This window comes from Westerdykella ornata, assembly GCF_010094085.1.
Source record: "Westerdykella ornata strain CBS 379.55 unplaced genomic scaffold EI97scaffold_5, whole genome shotgun sequence".
Lineage (NCBI taxonomy): Eukaryota > Fungi > Ascomycota > Dothideomycetes > Pleosporales > Sporormiaceae > Westerdykella > Westerdykella ornata.
The window spans coordinates 822,441-845,486 of record NW_022986855.1 but is presented as its reverse complement, the minus strand read 5'-3'; the positions used below and the strand labels follow the sequence as shown (position 1 = coordinate 845,486).

At 52.6% G+C, this 23,046-nt stretch overlaps 8 protein-coding genes across 8 annotated transcripts; 2 read left to right on the top strand and 6 right to left on the bottom strand.

Annotated features, from left to right (window-relative positions):
• Positions 1 to 44: 44 nt before the first annotated feature.
• On the bottom strand, positions 45 to 1,082 carry EI97DRAFT_456820 (uncharacterized protein; the record flags this gene model as incomplete). The annotated part of the gene is made up of 2 exons (XM_033800764.1): positions 45 to 876; positions 925 to 1,082. 2 exons carry the CDS (start codon positions 1,080 to 1,082, stop codon positions 45 to 47), a joined length of 990 nt encoding a protein of 329 aa, XP_033655957.1.
• A 1,063-nt stretch (positions 1,083 to 2,145) lies between these two features.
• EI97DRAFT_465719 (uncharacterized protein) lies at positions 2,146 to 5,107 on the top strand. The gene is made up of 4 exons (XM_033801487.1): positions 2,146 to 2,496; positions 2,550 to 2,654; positions 2,703 to 3,366; positions 3,413 to 5,107. Exons 1-4 carry the CDS (start codon positions 2,470 to 2,472, stop codon positions 4,960 to 4,962), a joined length of 2,346 nt encoding a protein of 781 aa, XP_033655956.1. The 5' UTR covers positions 2,146 to 2,469; the 3' UTR covers positions 4,963 to 5,107.
• A 2,898-nt stretch (positions 5,108 to 8,005) lies between these two features.
• Positions 8,006 to 9,142, bottom strand: EI97DRAFT_449070 (uncharacterized protein; the record flags this gene model as incomplete). The annotated part of the gene is made up of 2 exons (XM_033800196.1): positions 8,006 to 8,132; positions 8,178 to 9,142. 2 exons carry the CDS (start codon positions 9,140 to 9,142, stop codon positions 8,006 to 8,008), a joined length of 1,092 nt encoding a protein of 363 aa, XP_033655955.1.
• A 261-nt stretch (positions 9,143 to 9,403) lies between these two features.
• On the bottom strand, positions 9,404 to 10,401 carry EI97DRAFT_252783 (uncharacterized protein). Its single transcript, XM_033794162.1, has one exon. It carries the CDS (start codon positions 10,191 to 10,193, stop codon positions 9,666 to 9,668), a length of 528 nt encoding a protein of 175 aa, XP_033655954.1. The 5' UTR covers positions 10,194 to 10,401; the 3' UTR covers positions 9,404 to 9,665.
• EI97DRAFT_449069 (uncharacterized protein) lies at positions 10,288 to 11,533 on the bottom strand (the record flags this gene model as incomplete). Its single annotated transcript, XM_033800195.1, has 6 exons — positions 10,288 to 10,398; positions 10,451 to 10,591; positions 10,694 to 10,911; positions 10,960 to 11,128; positions 11,202 to 11,342; positions 11,459 to 11,533. 6 exons carry the CDS (start codon positions 11,531 to 11,533, stop codon positions 10,288 to 10,290), a joined length of 855 nt encoding a protein of 284 aa, XP_033655953.1.
• A 559-nt stretch (positions 11,534 to 12,092) lies between these two features.
• On the bottom strand, positions 12,093 to 17,402 carry EI97DRAFT_394795 (uncharacterized protein). Its single transcript, XM_033796312.1, has 3 exons — positions 14,617 to 17,402; positions 12,824 to 14,562; positions 12,093 to 12,773 (listed from the first exon to the last, which is right to left on the bottom strand). The coding sequence occupies exons 1-3, from the start codon at positions 17,216 to 17,218 to the stop codon at positions 12,513 to 12,515; spliced, it is 4,602 nt and encodes a 1,533-aa protein (XP_033655952.1). The 5' UTR covers positions 17,219 to 17,402; the 3' UTR covers positions 12,093 to 12,512.
• A 1,368-nt stretch (positions 17,403 to 18,770) lies between these two features.
• On the top strand, positions 18,771 to 19,744 carry EI97DRAFT_449067 (haloacid dehalogenase; the record flags this gene model as incomplete). Its single annotated transcript, XM_033800194.1, has 2 exons — positions 18,771 to 18,942; positions 19,164 to 19,744. 2 exons carry the CDS (start codon positions 18,771 to 18,773, stop codon positions 19,742 to 19,744), a joined length of 753 nt encoding a protein of 250 aa, XP_033655951.1.
• A 32-nt stretch (positions 19,745 to 19,776) lies between these two features.
• On the bottom strand, positions 19,777 to 22,936 carry EI97DRAFT_465714 (seven-hairpin glycosidase). The gene is made up of 2 exons (XM_033801486.1): positions 20,310 to 22,936; positions 19,777 to 20,257 (listed from the first exon to the last, which is right to left on the bottom strand). Exons 1-2 carry the CDS (start codon positions 22,751 to 22,753, stop codon positions 19,963 to 19,965), a joined length of 2,739 nt encoding a protein of 912 aa, XP_033655950.1. The 5' UTR covers positions 22,754 to 22,936; the 3' UTR covers positions 19,777 to 19,962.
• Between the last annotated feature and the right edge of the window lie 110 nt (positions 22,937 to 23,046).

The window sequence follows — 23,046 nt, the reverse complement described above, 5'->3', positions numbered from 1 at the left end:
TTCCCTGAAGCAAGTGCGAGCTGTTCGTCTCGTCGCACACGAAATCATGCGGTAATGGGTGTCACCTTGACATCCACCCCGCTACCCTCCTTCAACTTCCTCAACCTCTCTTCCTCCTTTCTCTTCATCTCCTGTTGAATCCGCACCCTCTTAGGTACAATCATCTGCCTTTCGCCCTGGATCTTCCATCCCTCAAGCCTCTCCTTCCCCAGCGCCCTCATAGTCGTCCGCTCCACAATGCTGTAATTCCCATCTTCTCGGTCGAAGTTGAACGGCTCCTTCAGGCTGACTGGTGGGTTCGTGATGACTCGTACTTGACGAAGTCGGTTGTTGCTCGCCGAATGCAGCATCAGTGGGTGAAGTAGGTAGACATCTCCGACCACACCGGTAGCTTCGACAAAGGCCTCGTCCGGCATCGAGGCAGCAAGATTATTAAACCATGTCAAGTGGTCTTCTTCCTTGAACTCCGGATTTTGCGCCCGTGGGGTAAAGCTGGGACTCACGCCCTCAGGATGCTCATAGAGGTGTTTGGCAATATGTGGAATAGCAGCAGGACAAATCATAGTGCCACCACCACCGGGCGCGATGTCTGTCCATAGCGGGATAACCAGAAGCCCTTGCTCAGGGCTGTCGAGGTAGTGTACAAAGAAGTCGCCGTCGACATGCCAGCCGGTCAGTTCCTGGGGCTTGACGACCTTGTTGTGACCTTCTGGTGTGCCCAGATTGACGATGAAGCTGTCTTTCCACTTCGAGACTCCTTCGGGATTAACTCGCGCGACGCCTCCAAGGAGAGAACATATTCCCGCCCACGCTTTGGGAGCGAAGGTTTCAGCCGGGAATTCCTTGAACGACGGCATGTTTGTGCGTTCGGTGTGCCTGTGAAAGGGTAAGAATCAGTGGTAATTTAGAGACACTTCAGCGTACCATGTGGACATATCATTTGGATCCATGCCTAGTCGAGTCCACAAAGTGGATTGCAGCTCCTCTGCTTGCTCGCGTGTGAAGCAGTTTGATAGCTTCAGCCAGCCATGTTCGAGGAAGAAATCGATCTGGTCCTGGGATAATTGGTAATCTTCAGCCATCTTGATCCAGCTCTCCAGAATTATAGATAGGTCCTCAGGATTTATGTAACCAGGGTCTTTGAGCGAAGTACAGTCTCGTAGGCTACCGCTATGATACGTTATGGATTGGAAATGTCTCCTTGGTTCCCCCAGCATTTATATCTTCCTCACAAGGCCAACTCTGCCTAGCACCCTTTCACCCAACAAACTTAACTCTCCAATAGACGTCGCCAACGACTCGTACAGAAAGCATATTTTAGCCAATTTATCCGGAACATCATGGCAAACTAATGGTTCAACACGTGGTGACTGCTGCGTGCCGCACATACAGATTAGGAAACCCGATGCTAGTTTGGCGGGGGTGGGGTTTTGGATGTGTATTCCCGAAAAAGGAAACTAGGGAATTCTGGGGTAGAAATGGAAGTGGCGTCAACAGGTTGATTCCGGGTGGCGTCATCGGGCATTCCCATTTATAGGATTCAGAAGAATGTCGTACATAACAGTAGTAACCCGAGGGGTCTGCTGGAAATGGAAGATGCCGTCTCGTTGGACAAAGATTACGCGTCTCGAGTCACAGAAAGCGTTGAGACTCTGACAGAGTTCCGGCTCCATCATTCACGGAAAGCACTCTGGCGGGAGCATCGCCGAGGTTTTGGCTTCATCGTAATCCAGAGTCTCGGAGCTGACGGCACACATTCCCGGTGGTGTGGTGTCAATGCTGTACACAAGCTCCGCGGTCCGTCCCCCGCATACTGTGGTAGAAACGAATGTAGAAAACATACTCTTGGTCCCAACGCGGAGTCATGGAAAGGCTTTGATGCCAGGTTAACAGTGAATAGCTTGAAACAAAACGCTTTTCGGTAACTATAAGCTTGTTCAAGCCTTTAGAAAGGTACGCCTCCTTGAGATGGATACATCTGAGGAGAATGCATTATTAGAGGACAACCAGGTACGATTAACTGAAATGTAACTCATGGCCTGGATTTAGCCTAGCCCTGCTCTATTTATTAGTGGTATATCGAGAAACGTTCTCAGACTTAGCTCCATCGTCTCCCACATCTTTCCAGATTCGTCTCCGCCGGATTTCGATTGAGAGATTGAATAGGCGCGATACCAACGAAAAACTGCCCTGCATTCAAGAGTTGGAGGACAATAAGTCATCACCTAGGTGTTGAGTGAAGGAACAGAAATGGTAAGATGAAAGACGAAGGACCGAGGAACCCCACGTTTGTCATCACGTCACGTGCACACCTTCCACCGTGTCAACTCAACTGGTCGCATGAGCTCATGAGCTCCGCCGCAGACTTTCTCGCGTCAACACCGTTCACTTCTCTTTATGAGACTGCCTCTTCTTGAAACGGGGCAACCCGTTATTTACTGAGCTTCAGCCCTCTTTAACCTCTCAACTATGTCGAGATTACGCATGTACATCGCGGTATGCGCACCATTCTTCCCCATACGAGCGGCTCACCAACTGACGGGAAATAGGGTTCGACCGTTCTGGCGAACGTCGTGCTCCTCCGTGCGTACTATGAGAGGCCAAACTTCTACTCGGCGGCCGTGTACATATCCCAGAGCACAGGCTCGTTGATGGTGAGCTCCGCGCTTGCGATCGACTGGACCAAGCTGACACCAAACAAGTTCCTGATCAACCTCGCTCTGATAGTAACCGCAAGCTTCGGATATGGACTCCAAAGGCTCTTCTACGGCCGTCTTCGCGCAATCGAAACCGAACAACTCTACGACAAAGCATGGTTCGCAGTCAGCGAAACATTACTGGCCATGACAATCTTTCGAGACGACATTGGAATATGGTTCTTTGCTATGTTTCTCTGCCTTCTTGCCGGGAAGGTGTGGCAGTGGATAGGGGAAGGTCGAGTGGAGCTTCTGGAACAACAACCGCCTCGAAATCCGCGTCTATTCCATACTCGGTTGATGAGCTCTCTGCTGCTCTCCGTTGCATTCGACATCTTCATGGTGAACTATTGCATCGACCATATATTATCAGCAACAAGGCCCGGCGTTATGGTCATGTTCGGCTTCGAGTACGTTCTCCTGGCGATTGCGTCAATGTCGACACTATTACGCTACCTCTTGTCGCTTGTGGAGATTGCCATCATTCATAAGCAAGAAAAAACACGCCAGGAAGCACGACGACTAGCCCGGCAACAGGCTTCACAGAGTACAGATACCAGCGAAGGTGGAAGAGAAGCGGCTGAGGAAGACGACCAGGATGAGGACGATGGGGATGTACCCGGTTGGGAGGAAAAGGGCCGCTGGGTATTTTACCTCGATTTGACTACAGGTGAGTTAGGAGCATATGGGTGGAAGAAGCCTTCTAATGTTTCCAGACTTTATCAAGTCTGTGGTCTATCTCGGCTTCTTCGTGATCCTCATGGCATTCTACGGCATTCCGATCCACATCATGCGCGATCTGTTCATGACTATCCGCTCCTTCCTCAAAAGAATCAATGATTTCGTAAAGTACCGAAACGCAACGCGCGACATGAATGCTCGCTATCCCGATGCAACGGCGGAAGAGCTAGGCCGGGAGAATACATGCATCGTTTGTCGTGAAGAGATGCGTCCTTGGGTTCCTCCGGGCGAAGCGCAAGCCGGTCAACGTGTTGACGAGCGGCAGAGGCCGAAGAAACTTCCTTGCGGACACATCCTTCACTTCAGCTGCTTAAGGAGCTGGCTTGAGAGGCAGCAAGTCTGCCCTACTTGTCGACGTCCTGTACTGGCAGAAGCAACACCAAACACACAGACAAACAATCAAGCAAATCAGGGGCAACAGAACCAGCCGAATCAACAGAATCACCAGAACTTGTTTGGGGGACTTGGTGCTGGCCAACCAAATGCGCAGCAGCCTCCGCCTGGACAACCAGGTCCGCAGGGGCAGGGCGCCCAGCAAAATAGACAGCACAATGGACAGCAAAATGGACAGCAAAACGTTGGAGCAGGCAACTTTCGAGTATTGAATCTCGGGCGATTACGCATCGTACTTGGTAATTATCGGATACCCGAGCAGCGGCAAGAACATCCGGTTGCAAATAACGGCAACAACGATCAGGCCGCTGCTCTCTTGACTCAACGACTGGCACAAATGCACCAGACTCAGATTCAACCTCAGGGCCAGGCTCAGACGACAACGCCTCTCCAACTTCCTAGAGATACTGGCACATTCATACCTGCAACACAAGCCTTGCATCCCGCCGATATCCAGTCGGATATACTGCGGCTTCAACAGAATATCATCGACTCAGTGCGGACACTCCGTGTGCAACATGAACAGCTTGAGATCATCCATTCTTTGCTCGCTGAACTTCACCGAGTACAGCAGGCATCCGGAGTCACAGCCTCGAATGGCCAAGAACTTCCTATCATTGCTCCTTTGAACCCACAGGCTCCCATTGTTCCGCAGGCCTACTTTGCAAATGGACCTGTCCTCCGCCAGGGCGATGCTGGGTTGCCGGAGGGTTTGACGCTGCCTGAAGGGTGGACATTGAGGCCTATGACACGTGCTCCTCAGGTGATTTCGGGCAGCCAGAACATGGAAGCTCCGTCACAGAATTTCTCTGTCCCAGTTCCGCCAGTCGCTACATCATCGGCAGAATCTTCAGTACCTTCAACCTCGACTGGCCATCCACCACAAACGGAGACTCGCCCATCGCAACCACCATCGTCATCAGGACGAGAACAGACCGCAACTGGTACTGGGACTTCAGCAGAAAAGACGACTGAGCCTGCCTCTATGGGGTCCAGTTGGAGCTTCGAGAACATAGGCGGAGGCAATGAAGCGTCTGGGTCTAGCTCAGCAGTTGCGGGAGGAAGCACAGAGAGCTCGAATTTGGCGAGGCGGACGGCTACGGTTGAGGATGCTGAAGACGGACATGAGTGAAGGATAATGTTACGCATAGGGGCTTGGTTGCATAGCGAGGCGTTTGGGAAAAGCATTTACCTGCTGGGAGGCAGGCGTGGGAATTGTACATTACGTAGAGCTTGAGATATCCCTTCACGGTCTTACAATGGCATTGTGATTCGAGAGAAATCGTCGCGGCCTGTTGTAGCAGCTTCCTGTTTATATGTCATTTATTACCCCCTGAAAGACGTGCTCCCTCCAACCTTGCCTGCAGGGAGTTCGCTTTAGCGCCTGCAACACGATGATACTCCGAATCAACACTACCTACTTCAACTCCCGCTTTGGCTTGTCTACTCATAAGACAGTCACCTCTGAGTCTGTTGAGGGCTCCACTTCATCCAGATCTCTCCGTCAAGACTCAAGACACGTCCATGCGGTTTTATCTTCTCAGTCCACGAGCCACGTCTCCACAAACCGGCCTAGTCAGTCTCCACTGTCGGTCTCCCAAGTTCACAACAAATTTTGCGGATTTCCTCACCATCACAATTCCACTACTTGCTCCTTATCACCGCCCTCAGCCTGCGAAAAGTGATACCACTCCGATCCGTCGGCAGCCTTAACAGCGGTCCAACCTACCTGTGAACTGTGTAAGTCGCAATCCAAGTGCAGATGACCGAACGCGCCAACCCCTTAGTCTTCGCACTCTTGAAACATCACACCAGATCAAAGAACTAGGAGCATATATCTGAATCCACGAAGCGGGCATATCAAATAACCCGTGGGATCTCGCAATGCTGCAACCTCCCGGTCCAGTACTCCTGCATTTAATAGTCTCCTTGCTCCATGTGCACGCAACTATAATGCCATCCTTTCTCAAAAGCGTGGAATCAAACTGCTATAGATCATATAGAATTCAGGATACCTACCATCGTCTGACATAACTGTCCTTCCACTTCCCGGTGATCTTCTTCTTCTTCTCTCGCCGTTTTCCACAGAGGACGAGCCTTCAATATTCAATACCAAGAAGACGATGATATACCAAATCCGTACCTAGGTACCTCGACCCGTCCCGTCCATTCCGTCCACCCCGCTCATTTATTCCAGGCACTCTCCCAAATGTAACCTCAACGTCACCTCCACCATCATCCCGCCCATACTGCGTCTTTTCACATCCGACTGAACAGCAGGGGGTCGCAGGGGTTTATCTAACGCCGTAATTGGCCTGATAGCGCCTCCTTCCAGGTATAATCAGCCTTAAAACACCGTGCTCTAGTGGCGTAAACCAGACTGTAGCCAATTAAAATAGTTGAATTAGGTGATCTAACTCGGAGAAGCAGTACAGGGGGGTGTTCAGTCGGATGTGAGAGGCCGCAGTACCTACATCATCCGCCCAAATTCGCTAAATACGCACTAGGGACTCAACGCCCACTTCCCTCGAGCCCTTCGGTCCCTCCCGGGCTGCAGCAGCTGCACTCTGACCCAATGCGGAAATATTTAGCGAATAGGTAAAACGCGGTTTACGGGCAGGGGTTAGCGAACGAGAAACGAGGCAGGGGAGAGCGAGCGAGCTGGTGAAGCTGCAGTGATACTCCGTACTAGTCTCTACCTAGGTACTATGTAAATGCTGCAGAAGTACATGTGGAGCGACTAGGACTAGCCGTAATTTATAAAGAGGTAGGTCTAGGCCAAAGCACAGCAATGTTTACAACGTGGACGGAGTACTTTCGATTTCAATCAAATAAAAAGGATCTTGCTATAGCTATTTTGGCGACAATGATATTTCCCTCGTTGCCCTCGAGCCCCTAGGAAAGATAGCTATATTCTTGTACAAAGCTACCCACAGTGGAACGGAACTTTTCGGAGCAGCGGTATACTTCTGTACACAGGGAGAATAATAATAAGAGTTAGAGGTCCTCTGCCAATATATACTGCACCCGTAACCATACCTTACTCGGTACTTCGTGCTTCTTCAGCCAAATCCCCGCTGCATGCAAAGCAAGTCGAGACGCTTGCAGGGCTGCATCCAGAAAAATCATAGCTATCCTTGTTTTCCAGAAAGCGAGATCAGCAGGGGCAAGGGAAGACGAACACAGCAGGGGAAAGCGACGTGCAATTTATACCAGTGCTCGATTCAAATATCGCATCCCAAGCCGACGTCTTCCGTCCGTTTGTATTGTGGAAAACATATCGGTGCTAGTATTCAGGACGCCCACCACCAACAGTGATTTCCATTGAATCGCCTGAAGAAAGCAACAGAAAGCAACCGAAAGCAACAGAAAGCAACAGAAAGCAACAGAAAGCACTTTGCAGTGTATCACTTGCGGATGGTTAGTAGGAAAGACCTAGAAATTCCGGGGCTTGGGGAAGCGCGATACCTAGAGCCTCTCACCAGGTATCCTATATTCTGTATTTGCTTATGAAGAAAATCATCGGTATCAGCCCGTAACCATTTACTCAATTACAAATTACCATTTCGAAGCCATGCGGTTTCTGGGGCGTATTTAACCCATGTTCAATAACAATGACGCAGAAGGAGCCAGAGGAGCGGTAAGAGAGAAATTGCAGTACGTGCGAGAACAGATAATCGTGAAACCTGATCCCGCAGAGTTCACTCCGAAAGAGAGACGCTTAAAGGCCGACACACACCGCCTTTGACCTCAAATAACAAGAATCGGTGAAAAGTAAGGCAGTCAAAGAGGAGAACCGACAGCATTCCCCGGGACAACGGCCAAACTGGGTAACAGCCCCGGAACGCCACATATCGTGGTCCATGGCGGCATAACGTCGCCGCTTGGTCCTCCTTGATTGACACTGGGACACACGAGGGTCGGTAAGCAATTTTTCAGCCCTCGCCTGACGAAACAAGTCTTTGACGCTGAGATTCCAGACTGAAAGACAACGTAAGCCGCCCGCAATGCGCATGTTTCTTTGCATGAGGTCCATGTCGTAGGACCATCCACACTCTCACTATCTCGTCAAGGATTACTGTTTTGGGATTAGCGTGGTCCAGTAGACAACCACCGCGTACCCACAGGCGGTGGAGCACTGGATATCTCCCATCCATATGCTGCCGTAGTCTGGCCTACGGCATCCGGGCGAGCTCATTGAGGGCGTATGTCAATGAGCGTCGTGCCTCCATGTCGTCGACGCTCAGGTGTGGTCTGTAAAAGCGGACAACGACTTGGACAATCGCTCTGTATGCGGTATACCTGAACAGTTATTAGCGTAGGTCTTTGAAGTGTATGATAACTTACATCAGAAGTCTAGTTCTGACACCTCCCGTTTGTAGTGGACATTCTCCGAAGCCCTCAAAGAAGGCATCATTGTTGTCCGTCATGCCTCCGCTCATGAGCGGGTCACCCCAGATGGCATTGGTGAAGCCGACCAGTCCAGTGATTTTCTTTGTGCGCTCGTCCAGGAGCACGTTCTGCGGATCGCAGACGTCGAGAGCTACAAGTCTGGGCCGCGTAACTTCGCTCAAACACTCAGCGTGTCTCCTCACATGGTACCGAACATTGTCGTACGGGATAGTTACTGCCATATCTTCCGCGTCCCTCAAGACTGCCTCCAGAAGGGCAAGGAAAGCATCTTTCCAGGAGGAGTGACCTTTTTCTGCGTACACCTGATGGACAGGGCCGAACTGCTGTGAAGAGAGTGTTGTGATAGCCCGCACATATGCTCCTAAGCTCCGGTCCACAGTTCTTCTTTCGGCCGGGGAAAGTTCTGGTGAGAGTTCGCAAAGGTGTCTGCCTGGCATATGGCTCACCATCAGGAACGGACAGCCCAACGATCCACGTTGGCGGTCGTATTTGATGATATCGGGGACGGGGAGTTGAGTGGACTTGCGGAGAATGTCTAGTGTTCTGCGCTCTGTCTCCAGGCCGTGCTTTTCGTGCCGCAAAAGCCGAGTGTTGTAGATTGGCGGGCATTTCAGAACCAGTGAGCTGCCATCCGCCAGTGTCACAAGTAATACTTGATATAATCGACCAGGGAGCCGTTCGGCTTGTTGTACTGTGAGTCGCGATGAGCGGAAAACGCTGCGAATAGCTTTTTGTATACTCGAGACGTCTGGCGAGCGGACTCCAGAGGAAGTGGATGAAGTTTGCGAACGCGCGGAGCATAAGGAGATAGGGTGAGGGTCTAAAGACCTGCGTCGATGTCGACCATGCCCCATAGTTACCACCGGATACACTGCCATTTCAAGGGACGGAAGGTGCATCGCGGTAGAACCCCCAGAGTCTTGTTGGACAAGTCACCTCAGTCTGGTGAGAGAATATCGATTCTGACGGTATAGTCAAACCCTTGAGGCCAAAGATGGTAGTAAGCGATTCAATGAGTATGAGAATACCTCTTCCCGTGAGATTACCGAAGAAGGATCTCGGAGCTTATATAGTAGCTGAGCTGGTTCGAAAAGTGAAAACGTGGTTATCAAATTCAACAAACAAGTGCCTCGGAGCATCGCCGAGGCATGAAATAGGCTACCGGCCATCGGAACGGTGATCTCCTCAAAATGCTTCTGGTAGCAAGGGACCGCGAGCCACGGGCGCCCATGCTGCAATACTTTCCAAGTCCCTCGTGAAGAGGTTACAAGCCGCCAGCACAACCTCAGTCGGACCGTAGGCTGAATTCGGCTATGCAGGCTCGCCTAACAATCGCGAAAAAGCAGGGAATGCTTCCGCACTGATGGGCTTTATTAGATATGCGCCGCATTCGTAACCGCTCGTTAACTGAGCGAGGTGTGGTCATGACGGCGTCGCTAGGTGTCTCAAAGACCGCCAGACACAATGTTCGTCTAAATTAACCCGTTCAGGTAAGTCAGTCTGCTCGACGGTTGCACGGCCCGCTGATTGGAAGAAATGGATCATGGAAGATTGTTTCAGATAGTGCTGATATTTGAAATGTTCCGCTTCAGACAACGAGCATATAGCGTATGCCACTTGGAGAGGCCGAGATCTTCGCACTTCGGCTGATCCGATTTGAAGCAAGGATCCCAGACCACAACTGGACGCCTCCAAGGGACGCGTCCTTGTCAGACGGCTGCTCTTTCCTAAGAGTGGGATACGAATGCGCCATACGCGAATTCCAGTGGAGATCCAGTAGTCTGGAGACGAGACGTGGCATGCAAATTGGACTGCTGACAAGCCGCTGCTCTGGAACCGGCCAAAGGCTTGTAGCACAGGCTTGCCCTCATTACCACCATGTACGAGGAAAACACCTGCGGGTGGGAACCTTGGAAGCACCCTCAGATGGACCAGGGCCAGTAATGACATACACACTTACAGCGTTTAGTGCGTGGTGGAAACTGGAAACGCGACGGTTCCGACAGGACAGACGAAAGCGAGCGACGTTCATCGGCGAAGGCCATCAGCCCAACTTGGGTGCATTCTCCTCTCCGGCTGCATCGTGGAGCTCTGCAAGGTTAAAGCGTTTTAGCTTCTCGAACTCTGGACCGACCACACTCATGCCAATAATATTCTAATCTGGATCAGCAATCGCACGGGATCATATGGAAGAAGTGCTCCCATGCCTTGTAAATTTCGACAAGAATCAGCAGGTCGTATCCTGACAGGTCCACTTTGTGACCCGGGCCGACTGCAGCAGCTACGGTTTTGATGACGTTGTCTCTCGTGAACTCTTTGTTGTTCCTAATAGATGTGCGGATCGCGAACTAAATTGCCAATGTAATGTTAGCCTGACAATTTTTCAGCTAATCAAGGAGATGCAACCGCCTGTAAAGCTTCTAGAGGCAGGACACCAGTAGGTGACTCACTTTCTTGCCTGAGTTGCCAGGGCCATGGAAGTGTGGTGCTAGTACTGATTTAGCGACTTCGTCGAGCCCTCTCTCGGTGGCCTTCCCTATGCCGGTAATGGGGGTGAGCCTCTTGACAAAACGGCACCGCCTCTGCTCAACACCATCTGCGGCATCCTGACAAATCTTCTGAACAAACGAAACGGGATCGATGGGATCCTTCGTCTTGAAAAACAACACTAAGATATCAGTAATACACTCGTGTCGGCAGAGTCTCGATGACTAACAGCATTGCGTATCCAGCTTGACGGACGTGAATAGCGGATCCCCAGCGGGTTTACGCATATCGTCAAGCTCTTTCTTGATTGCTGCTTCGATGTCCGCACCATCACCTTCCGAGTCGTCATCGTCAGCTTTACCAGTGGTCTGGCTCACACCATATAGTCGTGCAGCATACTGCTGGGTGCGTCAATAGACGAAATAGGACATTGCTGCTTCATTTCAAGACAGCATTGGGTACACAGCATACTTCTTGGAAAAGGTCCCGCAGCTCAGCCACCGATTTCCCTTCCTTCTTCATCGAGCAGGTTGCCCAGATCCCCACATCACCAGGCTGAATCCCACGAGCCTCTGCTGCATCTCTGCGTGGCATGTTCCATTGCCTTTTCCCCTGTTCGCTGTTTTTAGCAGCTCCAAGTAGAGTATCTGAAGGGCGAGAACAGGTTGGGACCAGGCAAAGCCCGGATGAACCTTAAGCTTGAAGGTTATACGAGAAAGCGAACTTACTTTAACCCGTTTGTTCCCCTGCTCTGCTTGATGCTCCGAATCGGCTTTCCTCTTTCTGACATCCGAACTCATCATCTCGGAGTTTCTCTGTAAACTACGATGCGTGAGTCGTGGGGTGTTTGGCGGATGGAAAACCGAAGGGCAGAGGGACGTTGTTATTGGCCAACGCTAATCTGCTTTTGGACAGCATGGTCTTGGCCTCATACATGCAATTGAAGATTTCGGGCCAGCCGTAGTAGAATCAACTCCAGTGCAATGGACCTGAAGCACGCCTCCATCCGCGGCAGAGGGCTCTTCAGTCTCCCCACCAGATCGGCGAGCTGACAGGCATTCCCCCTTTACGGACATCTGGTCCGAGACAGACCACATTTACGTGACCTTAGTTACGTTTAACCCCTAACGCCGCCAATCGTCCGTTTTTTTGGATCAAGGCCTCTGGATTCTGTTCGAATCTGGGACTAAATTTCCGAGTACTCAGGTATATGCATTGACAATGGAGCCAACAGACTGGACAGTTATGAATAGGTAGGTCCCATGCGGGCCACACTCACACCATACTTGGCTTCCGGCTCGTCGGACCAAGCGTGTTCGCGTGCACCAACGGTACGAAGCCAAATGAAACGTGAAACAATGTGGAAGTCTTTTATCATTCCTCTAACACGAGAGCAAGTGACACTGCGGGGTTGCCTTGAGCATTTACAGTGATGAATGGGTATATCATTAATGCGGAAAACGCCTTGTCCCTACAAAAAGATATGCAATGTTGTAACAATGACCGCCGCCAAATGGACACATTCCAATCGTCGCTATAGAATACGGAAATGAAAATATCTGTAAGTGAAAACCAATCATAAAAAACTCAGGGTGTCGCGTGAGTGAATACCAGGCCGAATGAACCCAGGGTCGTCTTTTCAACGTTTGTAGTTTGCCCAACTCGTGCTCTCGACGAATGCAGAAGCTGTAATTTGCGTACTGTCCTTTGGAGCGGTGTGAGAGCTATTCAAACCAGGAATGTCAGCATATGTGATGAGAACAGAGGAAAACAAAGGTGCATTCAAGGCTCGGATTCGGGAGCCTTATTCGCACCATCCACCTCTGCAGTAGCAGATATCTCGGTCCCACTGGAATCCATATTCATTCCCCCATTTTGAGATTTCTCTGCCTCTCGTTGAGCATATATCTTTGCTTTTTGAGCTTGAGCAGCCGTGAGAGAGTCGATGTAGGTGCGGAATTTAACGATTTCTCTCAGGAGATAGGAGGACTTGCGCTCCCAGTTGCTCATGGCTTTTGCTGCATTCGGATGACGTGGAGAAAACTACACGAGGTCAGCGTCATGTAAACGTGGAATACAGGAGCGCAACGTACCGCGATGAGCATGGGTGCTCTCAATTCATTATGTCGCGCGAGTTCATCCTCGACATTCTTCACATAGTCGGTCAACGCTCGCAGCTGATCGACCTCCATAAGATTACTAGCCATCATGCTTTGCGCTGGCGGAGTCCAGTCCGCAAGCACAACCTTGTCGCCAGGAAGCCTGGGCTTTACGACCCCTGTGGCATGATCAACCGAGCTTCGCAGGGAGCTCGCCATACTAGGACGAGGTACATGGCCGTGGTGAGCTGATGGCGTGCCCTCTTTGCGAATCAAAGCTGGGTTGATGACAGTTTCGCCCCAGCCATATTCGATGTTACTCACGCCTCCAACAAGAGGTTCCTTCGACAACCTTGCTGACCAGTAATTGGCGGTCGACACGAATTCGCGGACGATATCGGGAGTTCCAACTTGGAAAAGGTGAACAGCACCTGTTGGAAGGGAGAGTGCCCATACGTGGGGTCGGTTCTTTGAGTAGCCAGGAGGCGGCAGAGCACTTGCAATGGATTGCCGAAGGAGGAAACAGTCCAGGGCCTCAGCGTTGTCCATCCAATTTCCCCCGCCGACAACGCTACCGGCTGAAGGGCGCGACTTGTTCTTCATCCGCATCGTCTTCGAGTTCATGCTGAAGGAGAACAGGCGCATGTAGCCCTTCTCAATGACAGCGAAGCATTCATTCCACGTACGGTCCTTAGCCTTCTTATCCAGAGCTTCCAGATGATGTTTGTGTTTCAAGATGCCTTCCTTTGCCCATGGTGCTCCTGCAAGTTCCAGCGTCTCATCCTCCAACAGCGGAGCGACACGCGTGAACTCTTCGCTACCCTCCATAGTCATACCCTCTTCCCGGATGATCGCCTGACTGAGGGCATTGGCGAAACCGATAGCTTGTTGATAATCTCCATGGGCAAAGTGGGACCCGAGCGATTCCATTGACATCATGGAAGTTCCAGTCTTACCGATGGAGTACCTGCTCCACGTACTAGAGCCAGCAGGGCTCCAAACGGACGTCTCGTCGAGACTGGTTCGGCTCGATGCAACGGTGGATGAGGGGTATAGTCGTGGCCTTGAGCGGGTCTTTGAAACCCATCGATTACCAACGCTCCTAAACTCGCCTTGCGAACGTCCACGGTAGCTGAGATTCTCCGACGGGGCCTTGCTCAAAACGCTAGGAGTACGCCGGAGCACACCATTGACTGAGAGGTTGTTTGAAGAAGGTTGTTCGTGCACACGGTGGTTAGAAGCACCATGCAGAGGGAGTCTCTGGTTTCGAATCGAGTTGTAAAACTCCTTCAACACCGTCTCGATCTGGTACTCCCAGCCCTTCATGGGCCCGTGATAGGCGTGATTCACAAGCGTGTTGGACTCAGCTGTGGCGGAGTCGGTCGATATCAAGCCTTCGGAACCGGCGCGAACGGGGGGCTTTATGGAGAGGCGGCTGCGCGCTCTTCTATTCTCCAGGGGTTCGTCGGCGATGTCCGCTGGGAACGTCGTGTTCTCGGCAGCAGGAGAATTCGGCTCCGACCTATTCCAGGGAATGGAACCCCTTGTCGCCATAGCCGAGTGAGGCCGCAGAGTCTCATCCCCGCCGTCCTTGATGGCTTCCTGGCAAACACGGACGACTGTTGGTAATGTGTTCTTGACGAACTGATTCCGCGTCATTCTTGATTCAATGTTGGCAACGTGCAAGTCGGTGTTGAGAAGCAGGATAGAGTAACATATGGTGTGAACGACGTCTGCGAGTACGATTAGTTGAGAGATGCCCTGCGCGATGCGCAAGGAATACGTACCTGTAGCCTTGAAGCCATGGTTAGGGTTGCACTCGCACCACCGCTCTGAGAGACTCATGAGGATACGGTCAACTTGCTGGGTCTCTGCTTTGAGCACAAGCCTCCCGCAGAGATCGCGCATCGCCGCAAGGATATTGAAGCCAGTCCAGTCGAAGAGCTCCATGTACGCTTTCCTTACCCGTGCGCTGGCGGACGTAACATCGCCGAGGACAGTAGCAACCTGGGACCTCTGTACGGAAGTGTCTTCATTGTTGAAAAGGAGGCGAGCACGCTCTCGGTCTGCCTCGGTCGGCTCCTCGTCGTGCACGGGATGCTGCTCAATAGCAGGCGGCATAGCGTCCGATTGAGATTCACGGCTTTCGACTTGCACAAGCGGTAGGCTTGTTGCGGAGTGGAAGACGTCCTGGGGGGACGTCGGATCAGATTTCTCGGCAAAGGTGTCCTTCGCTTTCTCCTGCGTGCCGTCCAGAGGCAGCGACAACGACAAATCCAACTTCTCCTCTGACGATGTGGGCTCTAGCCATACCCGCTGCCCTGTTGCAGGACTCTTTCGCGGCGCTGTGTGCTGGTTCGGTGCGGCAGGGGTAAGGACCCACTCATCTTCATCCTCCAAATCTGTCATCGAGTGTGACGGTGCTGGACGCGTATTGATACTAGCCTTCCGCTGGTCTTTCAGAGTCTTGTTCTCTCTTGGAATCTCTTCAAAGCTGGGTGATGGAGGGACTGTACGTGACAGTCGTGCTTCGCCCGATGGTGTTGTGTGATCCTCGTTGCAGCTGCTACTGTCGGCAAGGAATGACCCGTCCTGTGCGTCGATTAGAGCCGATTTCCGGTTCTTCATCTTGAGTTTTAATCTTGGGCTCCCGGAGCTCAGTGCCCGCGACGCAGCAATATGCTCTTCCCTTGATGAAGGTGGTGTCTCATCGACGCCACGTGATCCTAGTTTCACCGTACGCACTGTCGCATCCGCATGGGGTTTGTAACCGGGTGAGAAGCCATGGGGTCGTTCCACGTCCGCCACTACCGTTTCGCTTCCGGCTTGCCCAACTCTCTGTTCATGATACTTCGCGCTAGGGCTACCCAGATCGTCGAGATATGGATTCATCACTTGGCGCAGGCTGCTGATGCCGGGACTGGGTGCTGGAGGGGGTATCTTTTCTTGTGTTGGTGGTCTGAAATCGAGTGCCATGATAGGCAGAGGCTTGTTGCTCTCGGACGTCGATTTCTTCCGCCTTCTGAAAAAAGAGGAGTGCTTCTTCGCCAGAGTTGGTGGAGCTGCTTCTCTCTGCGTCGAGGTGGCTGTCTGTGGGGGTTGTGGTAGGGATTTAAGCTGTGAAGCTATGTGGTGCGAGCCATTCGGTGTTGTCTGCGGCCGTGGTTGTGAGTGTTTGGAACTAGCGTCAAGACCACGATGATGGGCTGAAGCTGGCGACGCGTCGGCTTGGGCCTTATTTGAGTAGTTGTTGGAAGAACTGGAAACCTGAGCTTGGTTCTTCGAGCTCCCTCCGAACACTCTCCGGAAGAAGCCGGGTTTCTCCTTGGGCGTTGCAACAGGTGTAGATGGGGCCGGGAGCGCTTGTTTGCGCGTTGCGACTGTGGGTGAGGGTGCTGGAGGTTCCTCAATTGCTGGTCTTATGGGAAGGTCTGGGAAGGTGCTGGCATTGACAAACTCCTGGGCCTGGAACCTCATGTTAGGTGCAGGCTGGCTCTTGTTCTTGCGCAGCGTTCGGCTCGCTGTTGAGCGAATACTATTTCTCCGGCGAGGGGCGGACGGCTGGGCGGTGGCGAATGGTGGTTGCGAAGGAGAGAACACGGGTGACTGTGGGGTTTCTTGCACTCGCCTGGGCCCCACGGGGACTGTGGGCTCAGGCGCGGCTTCATAATCGCCATATGTGTGATAGCCAACCCTACTTCTGTCCAGGATCGAATCTGGTCGGCCGGTCATGGTATTGGACCGGTCGGCAATATGGCCGTGATCGAAGCTCGCAGAGCGTCTGCCAAAGCCAAACCGATGGGTCCCCAAAATCCCCGCGTATCCATAGTCCATGCTCGAGGCCGCGCTCCCTTTGCTGCCTTTCCGCCCTCCGCTTCTAGTGGGACGCGTGTCCTGGGTATCGCTGTACATGGTATTGAGCTGCTTATCCCGTATGCTTGCGTACGTCCTGAGGCTGCCTTTACGACTCATGGCAGCCGGAATGTTGTTACTGCTGTTGCTTCTCCGTCCCCGAGACTGATGGCTGGAGTACCGAGAGCTGGTCTCATCTCGTTGCTGCTCATAGTCTGACGAAACAGATGAAGCGTAGGTATGGCCACGGTTGCGGGTGGGTCGCGACGGCTGGTAGGAATGGTCTGCTGAGAAGAAGTCAGAATAGAGGGCGGCCGGCTCAATGGAGAACTGGTCGAGAGATAGCAGCATGTTGTCTACGACGGAAGTGCGGGCGTCTCCATGCAGCGACAGATCATGCGAATCGCGCGGATCATGGTTGTCGTGGTCTTCGCTGCGGATATCGGAAACGCGGTGATTATCAACGGGCGTGGCATCGTCGTAGAAAGTCTCCTGGGCCTGTAGGCGGGTGTCGAGCGAACCCGCCATTGGGCTCATGGTTGGGGGTTTGTTCGGCGTGGATGGATAATGGGAAGAAGGGAGCAGGACACGCTCCTGCAAGCCCAAAAGACGGCGCCAGAGGCCAATTGCACCCAGCTGCGGCAGCGATTGCTGATGGTCGGTGACGCCGGCCCTGGAGAGAGAGGGCAGTCGTTGCTGTCCAAACGCAGTCCAATTCTGGGGGTGGAGAACATTGGCGGGAATCCCTGCTCAGGGGTCCGACATCTCCAGGCTGGAGAGAGCCCGTGCATACACGTGCTGTCCCCGAATCCCGAATCCTTATTAATCCTACCACTCGCCGCACACCACCACTGTGCTCCGTCCGTCTGCCACGTCTCTGCGGATGCTGAAACAGCGCCAGAAAAGCAGCTGCTAGACAGGCTCCCTTGATGCAGGTCAATATGTATGTGGAGCGTGGGAGCCTCACCCAATGCCTCCCCACTACTCCTCTCGCGCAAGCTACGTGGTTCAGGCACGCAACCCATCTCCCGTACGCACTAGCATGACAACTCGACCTTCTAAAAAGAGTATAAAGACGGAGATACCTTGAGCCGCTATTTTTCCCACCTCTCACACAGGCTCTAGTTTCTCGACCTAACGATCGAGTCGCTCCAGGATCGTCTGCGGTCTTTTCCTCTTGGTATACTTCCATCGTTACCAGCTTTACGGGAGTACTCGTCATACGCAAGCAGCACAGCACAGCATTTGAGCATAGTCCATCAGTTGCAGATCACAAACAGAAAACGTTTCCACGTTGGCAACTTTTTTACCGTACTAAACTCATATGCGCACCTGTTTTCCTTCCAAAAGGGACCCTGATTGGGTGCATAAATCGCCCCTCTAATATGCCACCTTCGACACCGTGTGTTTAACTCTTGCGGCCAGCCTCATATTCTCAGTTGGTCATACTTCACAAGTAACAGAAAACGCCACCTATCGGCAATGCTTCCAGTACAGGCATTTCTACTGCAAACACACAGCGCTGTTCGTCTACTGACACCACATGCGCTGCCTCAGGACACGAATCGTTGATTCCCCGTTACAACGCGTTCCGTCATGGCTCGAGCCGTACCGTTGGACAAAGCTCAGTGTTTCTTCCATGAACTCACCGACAGGCAGAGGTGCCATATTTGTACACGGTCTGATCATCACACGGCAGCTATGCGGGGATGGTCTCGGAAGGACATCCGGCTGACCAACACATATAAAATCTGCTAGACCACCCGGCAGGTCCGGTCATGTTGGACAACTGCCGTCTTGCAGAGTAAACATTGAGGACATGCAGGCGTCTCGTGAGTGAGGGTAGATAACTTATGATGTAGGTCCTGCCTGACGCTATGGGGTACCCCACACTGCCGCTATATCGAGCCGACTTCCGGCCGCATTAAGCTATGCTTACCTAGGATCTTGCCTAGGTAACCATCTCGTTGACGCTTTCAAAAGCGAACCGCTAAAAGAGAAGGTTACAGTAAACACAGAAGCAAGCTTCACCAGCGGTTTTCCCGTTTTCTCGAATCCCATCGTCCCACCAGACAAGGCATTCTCAACAATGGCATCCCAAGATCAGATAGTTCTAGCATTCGACGCATATGGCACTCTCCTTTCCACCGAATCCATCTCCAAACAACTAGCCAAACACTTTGGAGAAGAGGCAGCTGCCAGCATCGCAGCGCAGTGGCGAAGGTACCAGTTGGAGTATACCTGGCGGTTGACCTGCATGAGTGAGCATTCACCGTTCCAATCTTCCTCATCCCGCCCAATCATCCTGTCATTCCTGGCTATATGCATATTTGTCCCGCTCAGTACAGCCTATCTCAACTGATTGAGAAGCCGTCCTCGTCTCTATCCTCCTCTCCGCCCTTAAATACAAAGCATTTTCATATTCCACAATGCACCTCATTCCACCTCAGACCTCATCTCACACAAAACCCACCCCCCACAGAACTCTACACCCCCTTCTCAACCGTCACCCGCCGCGCTCTCTCCCACGCCCTCTCCGAATCCGGCCACTCCCTCTCCCAACCCCAAATCGACTCCCTAATGACCTCATACAACACCCTCTCTCTCTTCCCGGACGCGGGACCCTTATTCCCCGCCCTCAAAGCCTTCGCAAACTCCTTCTACCCGGTCATCTTCTCGAACGGCACCAAGGACATGCTGAACGCGATGTGCTCCGACTCCGAGGAATTTGCTCCCCATGTGCCTCTTTTCAGGGACGTGGTTGTCGTCGAGGAGGTAGGGATGTTTAAGCCTGCTCCGGAAGTGTACCGCCATCTCTGCGAGAAGATAGGTAAGGGGAAGGTGGAACAAAGGGGAAATGTCTGGCTGATTAGTGGCAACCCCTTCGATGTCACGGGCGCGAAAGCGTTTGGCATGCGGGTTTGTTGGGTGGATAGGAGTGGGAAAGGGTGGGTGGATGCTTGTATGGGGTGGGGGGACGAGGGCATCACGCCGGATGTTGTGGTGAAGGGGCTGGGGGATGTGGTGGAGAAGATTTGTGCGTTCGTCAAAGGGGAGAGCTAGATATTAATATGGCGCCGCAGGTTTTGTGAAAAGGGGGGAATGCATGTTGCAAATTTAAACTATATGGTCCGATATGCACTCAAAACGACAATGCCGATCTTCTAAACGCCGTGAACGCCATGCATGCTTTACCTGGCTCCTTCGTGGCAATACGCAAAGGAGAAAGGTCTTAAGGGAAAAACTCGAAATGCTGACCACTCTTGATGCCTCGCTCCCCATTACTTCGGCCTCTTGAACGGATGCGCCTCCGTATTCAGCACCCACTCATCCAGACTCACCACGCTCTCCTCGCTGAACAACAAATAGAAGTACTTCAACGTCTCCGCCAACCAAAAACTTTCCATCTCATCGCGCAACACGGGATCCTTCTTCGTCACATCGTCGATGGCGCTGTTGCCGAAGGTGGTCGCCGTGGCGGACTCGATGGCCAGAAACATGCGCCAGCCCGCCTCACGCCAGTGCGGCGAGCCGGTTATGCGGTACATGTACCAGACGGATTCTATGGCTTCGGGCCTGGATGGGGGATGTTAGCGGTAAAGGGAGGGGGAGGGGAAAGAGGGCATACCGGAGGATGTAGTTCCTTGCGGGGAAGGCGACAACACCTTTGGGGAGGCGGTCCTGCTCGATGCGGTTTTTGACCAAGTCTTCATGACTTGTGGGCGGCAGGGGAGAGTAGACATAGGGGAACTCTGGCATCGTGGGAGTTGAAGTTTCGGCATCGAATTCTGGTTGAGGTTCGTCTGAAGAAGACTGGACCGGGGTTGCTGGTTGGAGTGCTTCATCTTGTTGTCCGAGCAGGATGGGGTCGCCGTCTTCGATAATGACTTTGCGGTCGAGGGAGCCTTGGAAGCTTGGAACAGTATTGGGTCTGCTGTTGGAGTGAGGTTCGACGTCCAGCTGACGTTTCCGCGCCGCGGGATTCTGGCTCGCATCCGCACCAGTCACACCGGATGTGGCCGTTGCTGCAACTTCTACGACTGCGTTTGAGGCACTCGGAGTAGGAGTTGCAGTCATAGCAGCGAGCTGAGATGCATACCATGCTGATGCCGAGATCATTTCCTTCTCATATCTTTCCATTGCCAGCTTATAAGAATCAATTCGCTCCTGCGCATTGGGATCAATCTCGTTCCAATACCTCGTCTCGTTCCATTTGCAATCGTGGATATCTTGACAGGGCGTGGAAATGAAAGCTTCCGGCATGATACCCGTGGCCGTCATATCGTATGACCAAACACATCCTTCCGTGAGCTTCTTAGCGATCTCGAGATCCTCGGGACGGTCGTAGACTTTAGCTCCCATGCCGAACATGCCACCAGCAAAACACGTGAGATGCGCATATTCCGCTTCCAGTCGGGGTTTGTTCTCTCCGGGAGGTGGGACATGCAACTTGCCGGAGAAGAGGACATCCGCCTCGTCAGGAACCATTGGTCTGAATATCAGATTCTTCCTGATGACGTCCGCGGAACTCTCGTACATGGCGCGGTACTTGTCGACTAAACCGCCGAGAAGAAGCCACTCCTTCGGGAGGTACTCGTAAGTTGAATCTGACATGCCGCCCAAGGTGTATTCCTCGTCGCCGGATCCCGCTGCAGATAGGAACGGTTGATCTTCGCAATGAGGTCCTATTGGAGTTGGGGCAGGGCCGTCTTCCTCATATATGGCCTGGACGTTACCAAGTTGCCGTCTGCGCAATGCCTTTGGGGGCTGAGCTGGTTCAGAGGGTGATGTCCCTGCAACAAGCACAACGGGATCTGGCAAATCCAATGGCTTGTACTCCTTCCCATTCGGAGATAGAAGGACCTCCAAGGTGGCTGTCGACTGTGCCTCCGCCGCTGTTGAGCTCTCCGGCTCCTGAATTACACTGGATGTTTCAACGACGGGTTGTGGCGCCGAATGGTCAACGAGCTTGCATCCGGAAATATCGACAAGTACTGGCCACATTCCCGGCAATCTCGTCTTATTCTGGAACTCTTCCAAGTTGTCCGTAATGCGGGCGACGGCATCGTAGTACTTTTGGTCGCCCGTGAGCTGGGAGAGACGGGTGAACTCCAGAGAAAGCGAGCCAATCTCAGCAAGAACAGCAGAGGTACCTGCACGACGGGGTGCTGAGGGATAGTTTGGCTTCCAATGATAGTACGTCTCTGGCATCCTGTTTGGGGTATCAAAAGCGCTCATTAAAACCTCCGCAAGCTCAACGGCTTTGTGCAGCAGATTCTTATATTGACCTCCACTGATGTCATATGCCGCCAACAAGCCTCCCAGGTACCTAATTGTCGTCTCGAACAGAGGTATATCATTACGCGGAGTAGTCGTGAAATCAATCTTGTCCACTGCTTTCGCAGCCTCGTCGAACTCCTCCCTCAAGCCCATGATCCAGAGCGTGTCCAGTGCATCCACCAATGTGGCGCCCCATCCAGCGAAGGGATTCCTGAACCGTCCAGATGTCGGTGAGAGCTCGTCCTGCAGCCAAGCATACTCGCGATACCCATCCCAGGAGCGCTTGAACACATTCCTAATCACCTCGAGCTTTTCCTCCCTATCAGCCTTCTCCGCCGCGGACTCTGGCTTGAATGCATGTTGTATCCTCGGAATCGCAATCGGTTTACCAGTCGGTAGCTGGATTAGCGCGGTCGAAGGGACGGGGAAGTGTTCGGTCTGTTTCTTCCAACGGATGGGCTCGGAACTCGTGGGGGCGGACGTGATTGTCGGTCGCTCCGCAGCCTCGTCTGGACTCGCCTGTTCGATCGGGAGCCTGTCTATAGGACTACTGGCTGGCACGACGGGCGGTGGTCGCCTCAGAGTTTGCGATACTTTGGCTATGGGAATCTCAAGGTCTAGCTTCTTCGTCTCGTGCGGCAATTGAGGCCGCGGCCACCAATTCGAAATTGGCTGGGGTTGCGAGGATGCCGTATCTTGCCATGATGCACTCGGGGCTCCAAAGCGATACAAGGCAAATAGTGCAATAACGGCAAAGGCGACGAAGACGCGGTATCTGCGGTACCGCAACATGTTGCTGGGAACGCTCGCATGTAGCGAGAAGGGTTCGCTATGCGCTAGTGTGCATAGATTTAAAGGGCTGAGCGAACGTGGCTTCCGAACTCCGTACTCCGTCTTCTAGTAAGCTGGATCCTCCGTAGTAGGCGAAAGTACAAGTAAGGTGAACATGGCTCAGACACGAAGGATTCAGACACAACACCTTTCTCACATGCACTCAGAACTCCAGGGCTCGGCAATTCTCCACTGGGGCTCCTAAATAAAGCTGACCAGCCTTCTTCCGGCTTAGCGTGGATCTGGACCCTTTT

Coding starts and splice junctions, on each gene's coding strand:
- EI97DRAFT_465719 (XM_033801487.1), top strand. CDS start 2,470: ATGTCGAGATTACGCATGTACATCGCG. Junction 2,655..2,702: donor AGAGCACAGGCTCGTTGATG/GTGAGCTCCGCG, acceptor ACACCAAACAAG/TTCCTGATCAACCTCGCTCT. Junction 3,367..3,412: donor TTACCTCGATTTGACTACAG/GTGAGTTAGGAG, acceptor TAATGTTTCCAG/ACTTTATCAAGTCTGTGGTC.
- EI97DRAFT_252783 (XM_033794162.1), bottom strand. CDS start 10,193: ATGTCATTACTGGCCCTGGTCCATCTGAGGGTGCTTCCAAGGTTCCCA.
- EI97DRAFT_394795 (XM_033796312.1), bottom strand. CDS start 17,218: ATGAGCCCAATGGCGGGTTCGCTCGACACCCGCCTACAGGCCCAGGAG. Junction 14,563..14,616: donor CCATGGCTTCAAGGCTACAG/GTACGTATTCCT, acceptor TCGTACTCGCAG/ACGTCGTTCACACCATATGT. Junction 12,774..12,823: donor GAGCACCCATGCTCATCGCG/GTACGTTGCGCT, acceptor GACCTCGTGTAG/TTTTCTCCACGTCATCCGAA.
- EI97DRAFT_465714 (XM_033801486.1), bottom strand. CDS start 22,753: ATGTTGCGGTACCGCAGATACCGCGTCTTCGTCGCCTTTGCCGTTATT. Junction 20,258..20,309: donor GCAAGGAACTACATCCTCCG/GTATGCCCTCTT, acceptor TCCCCCATCCAG/GCCCGAAGCCATAGAATCCG.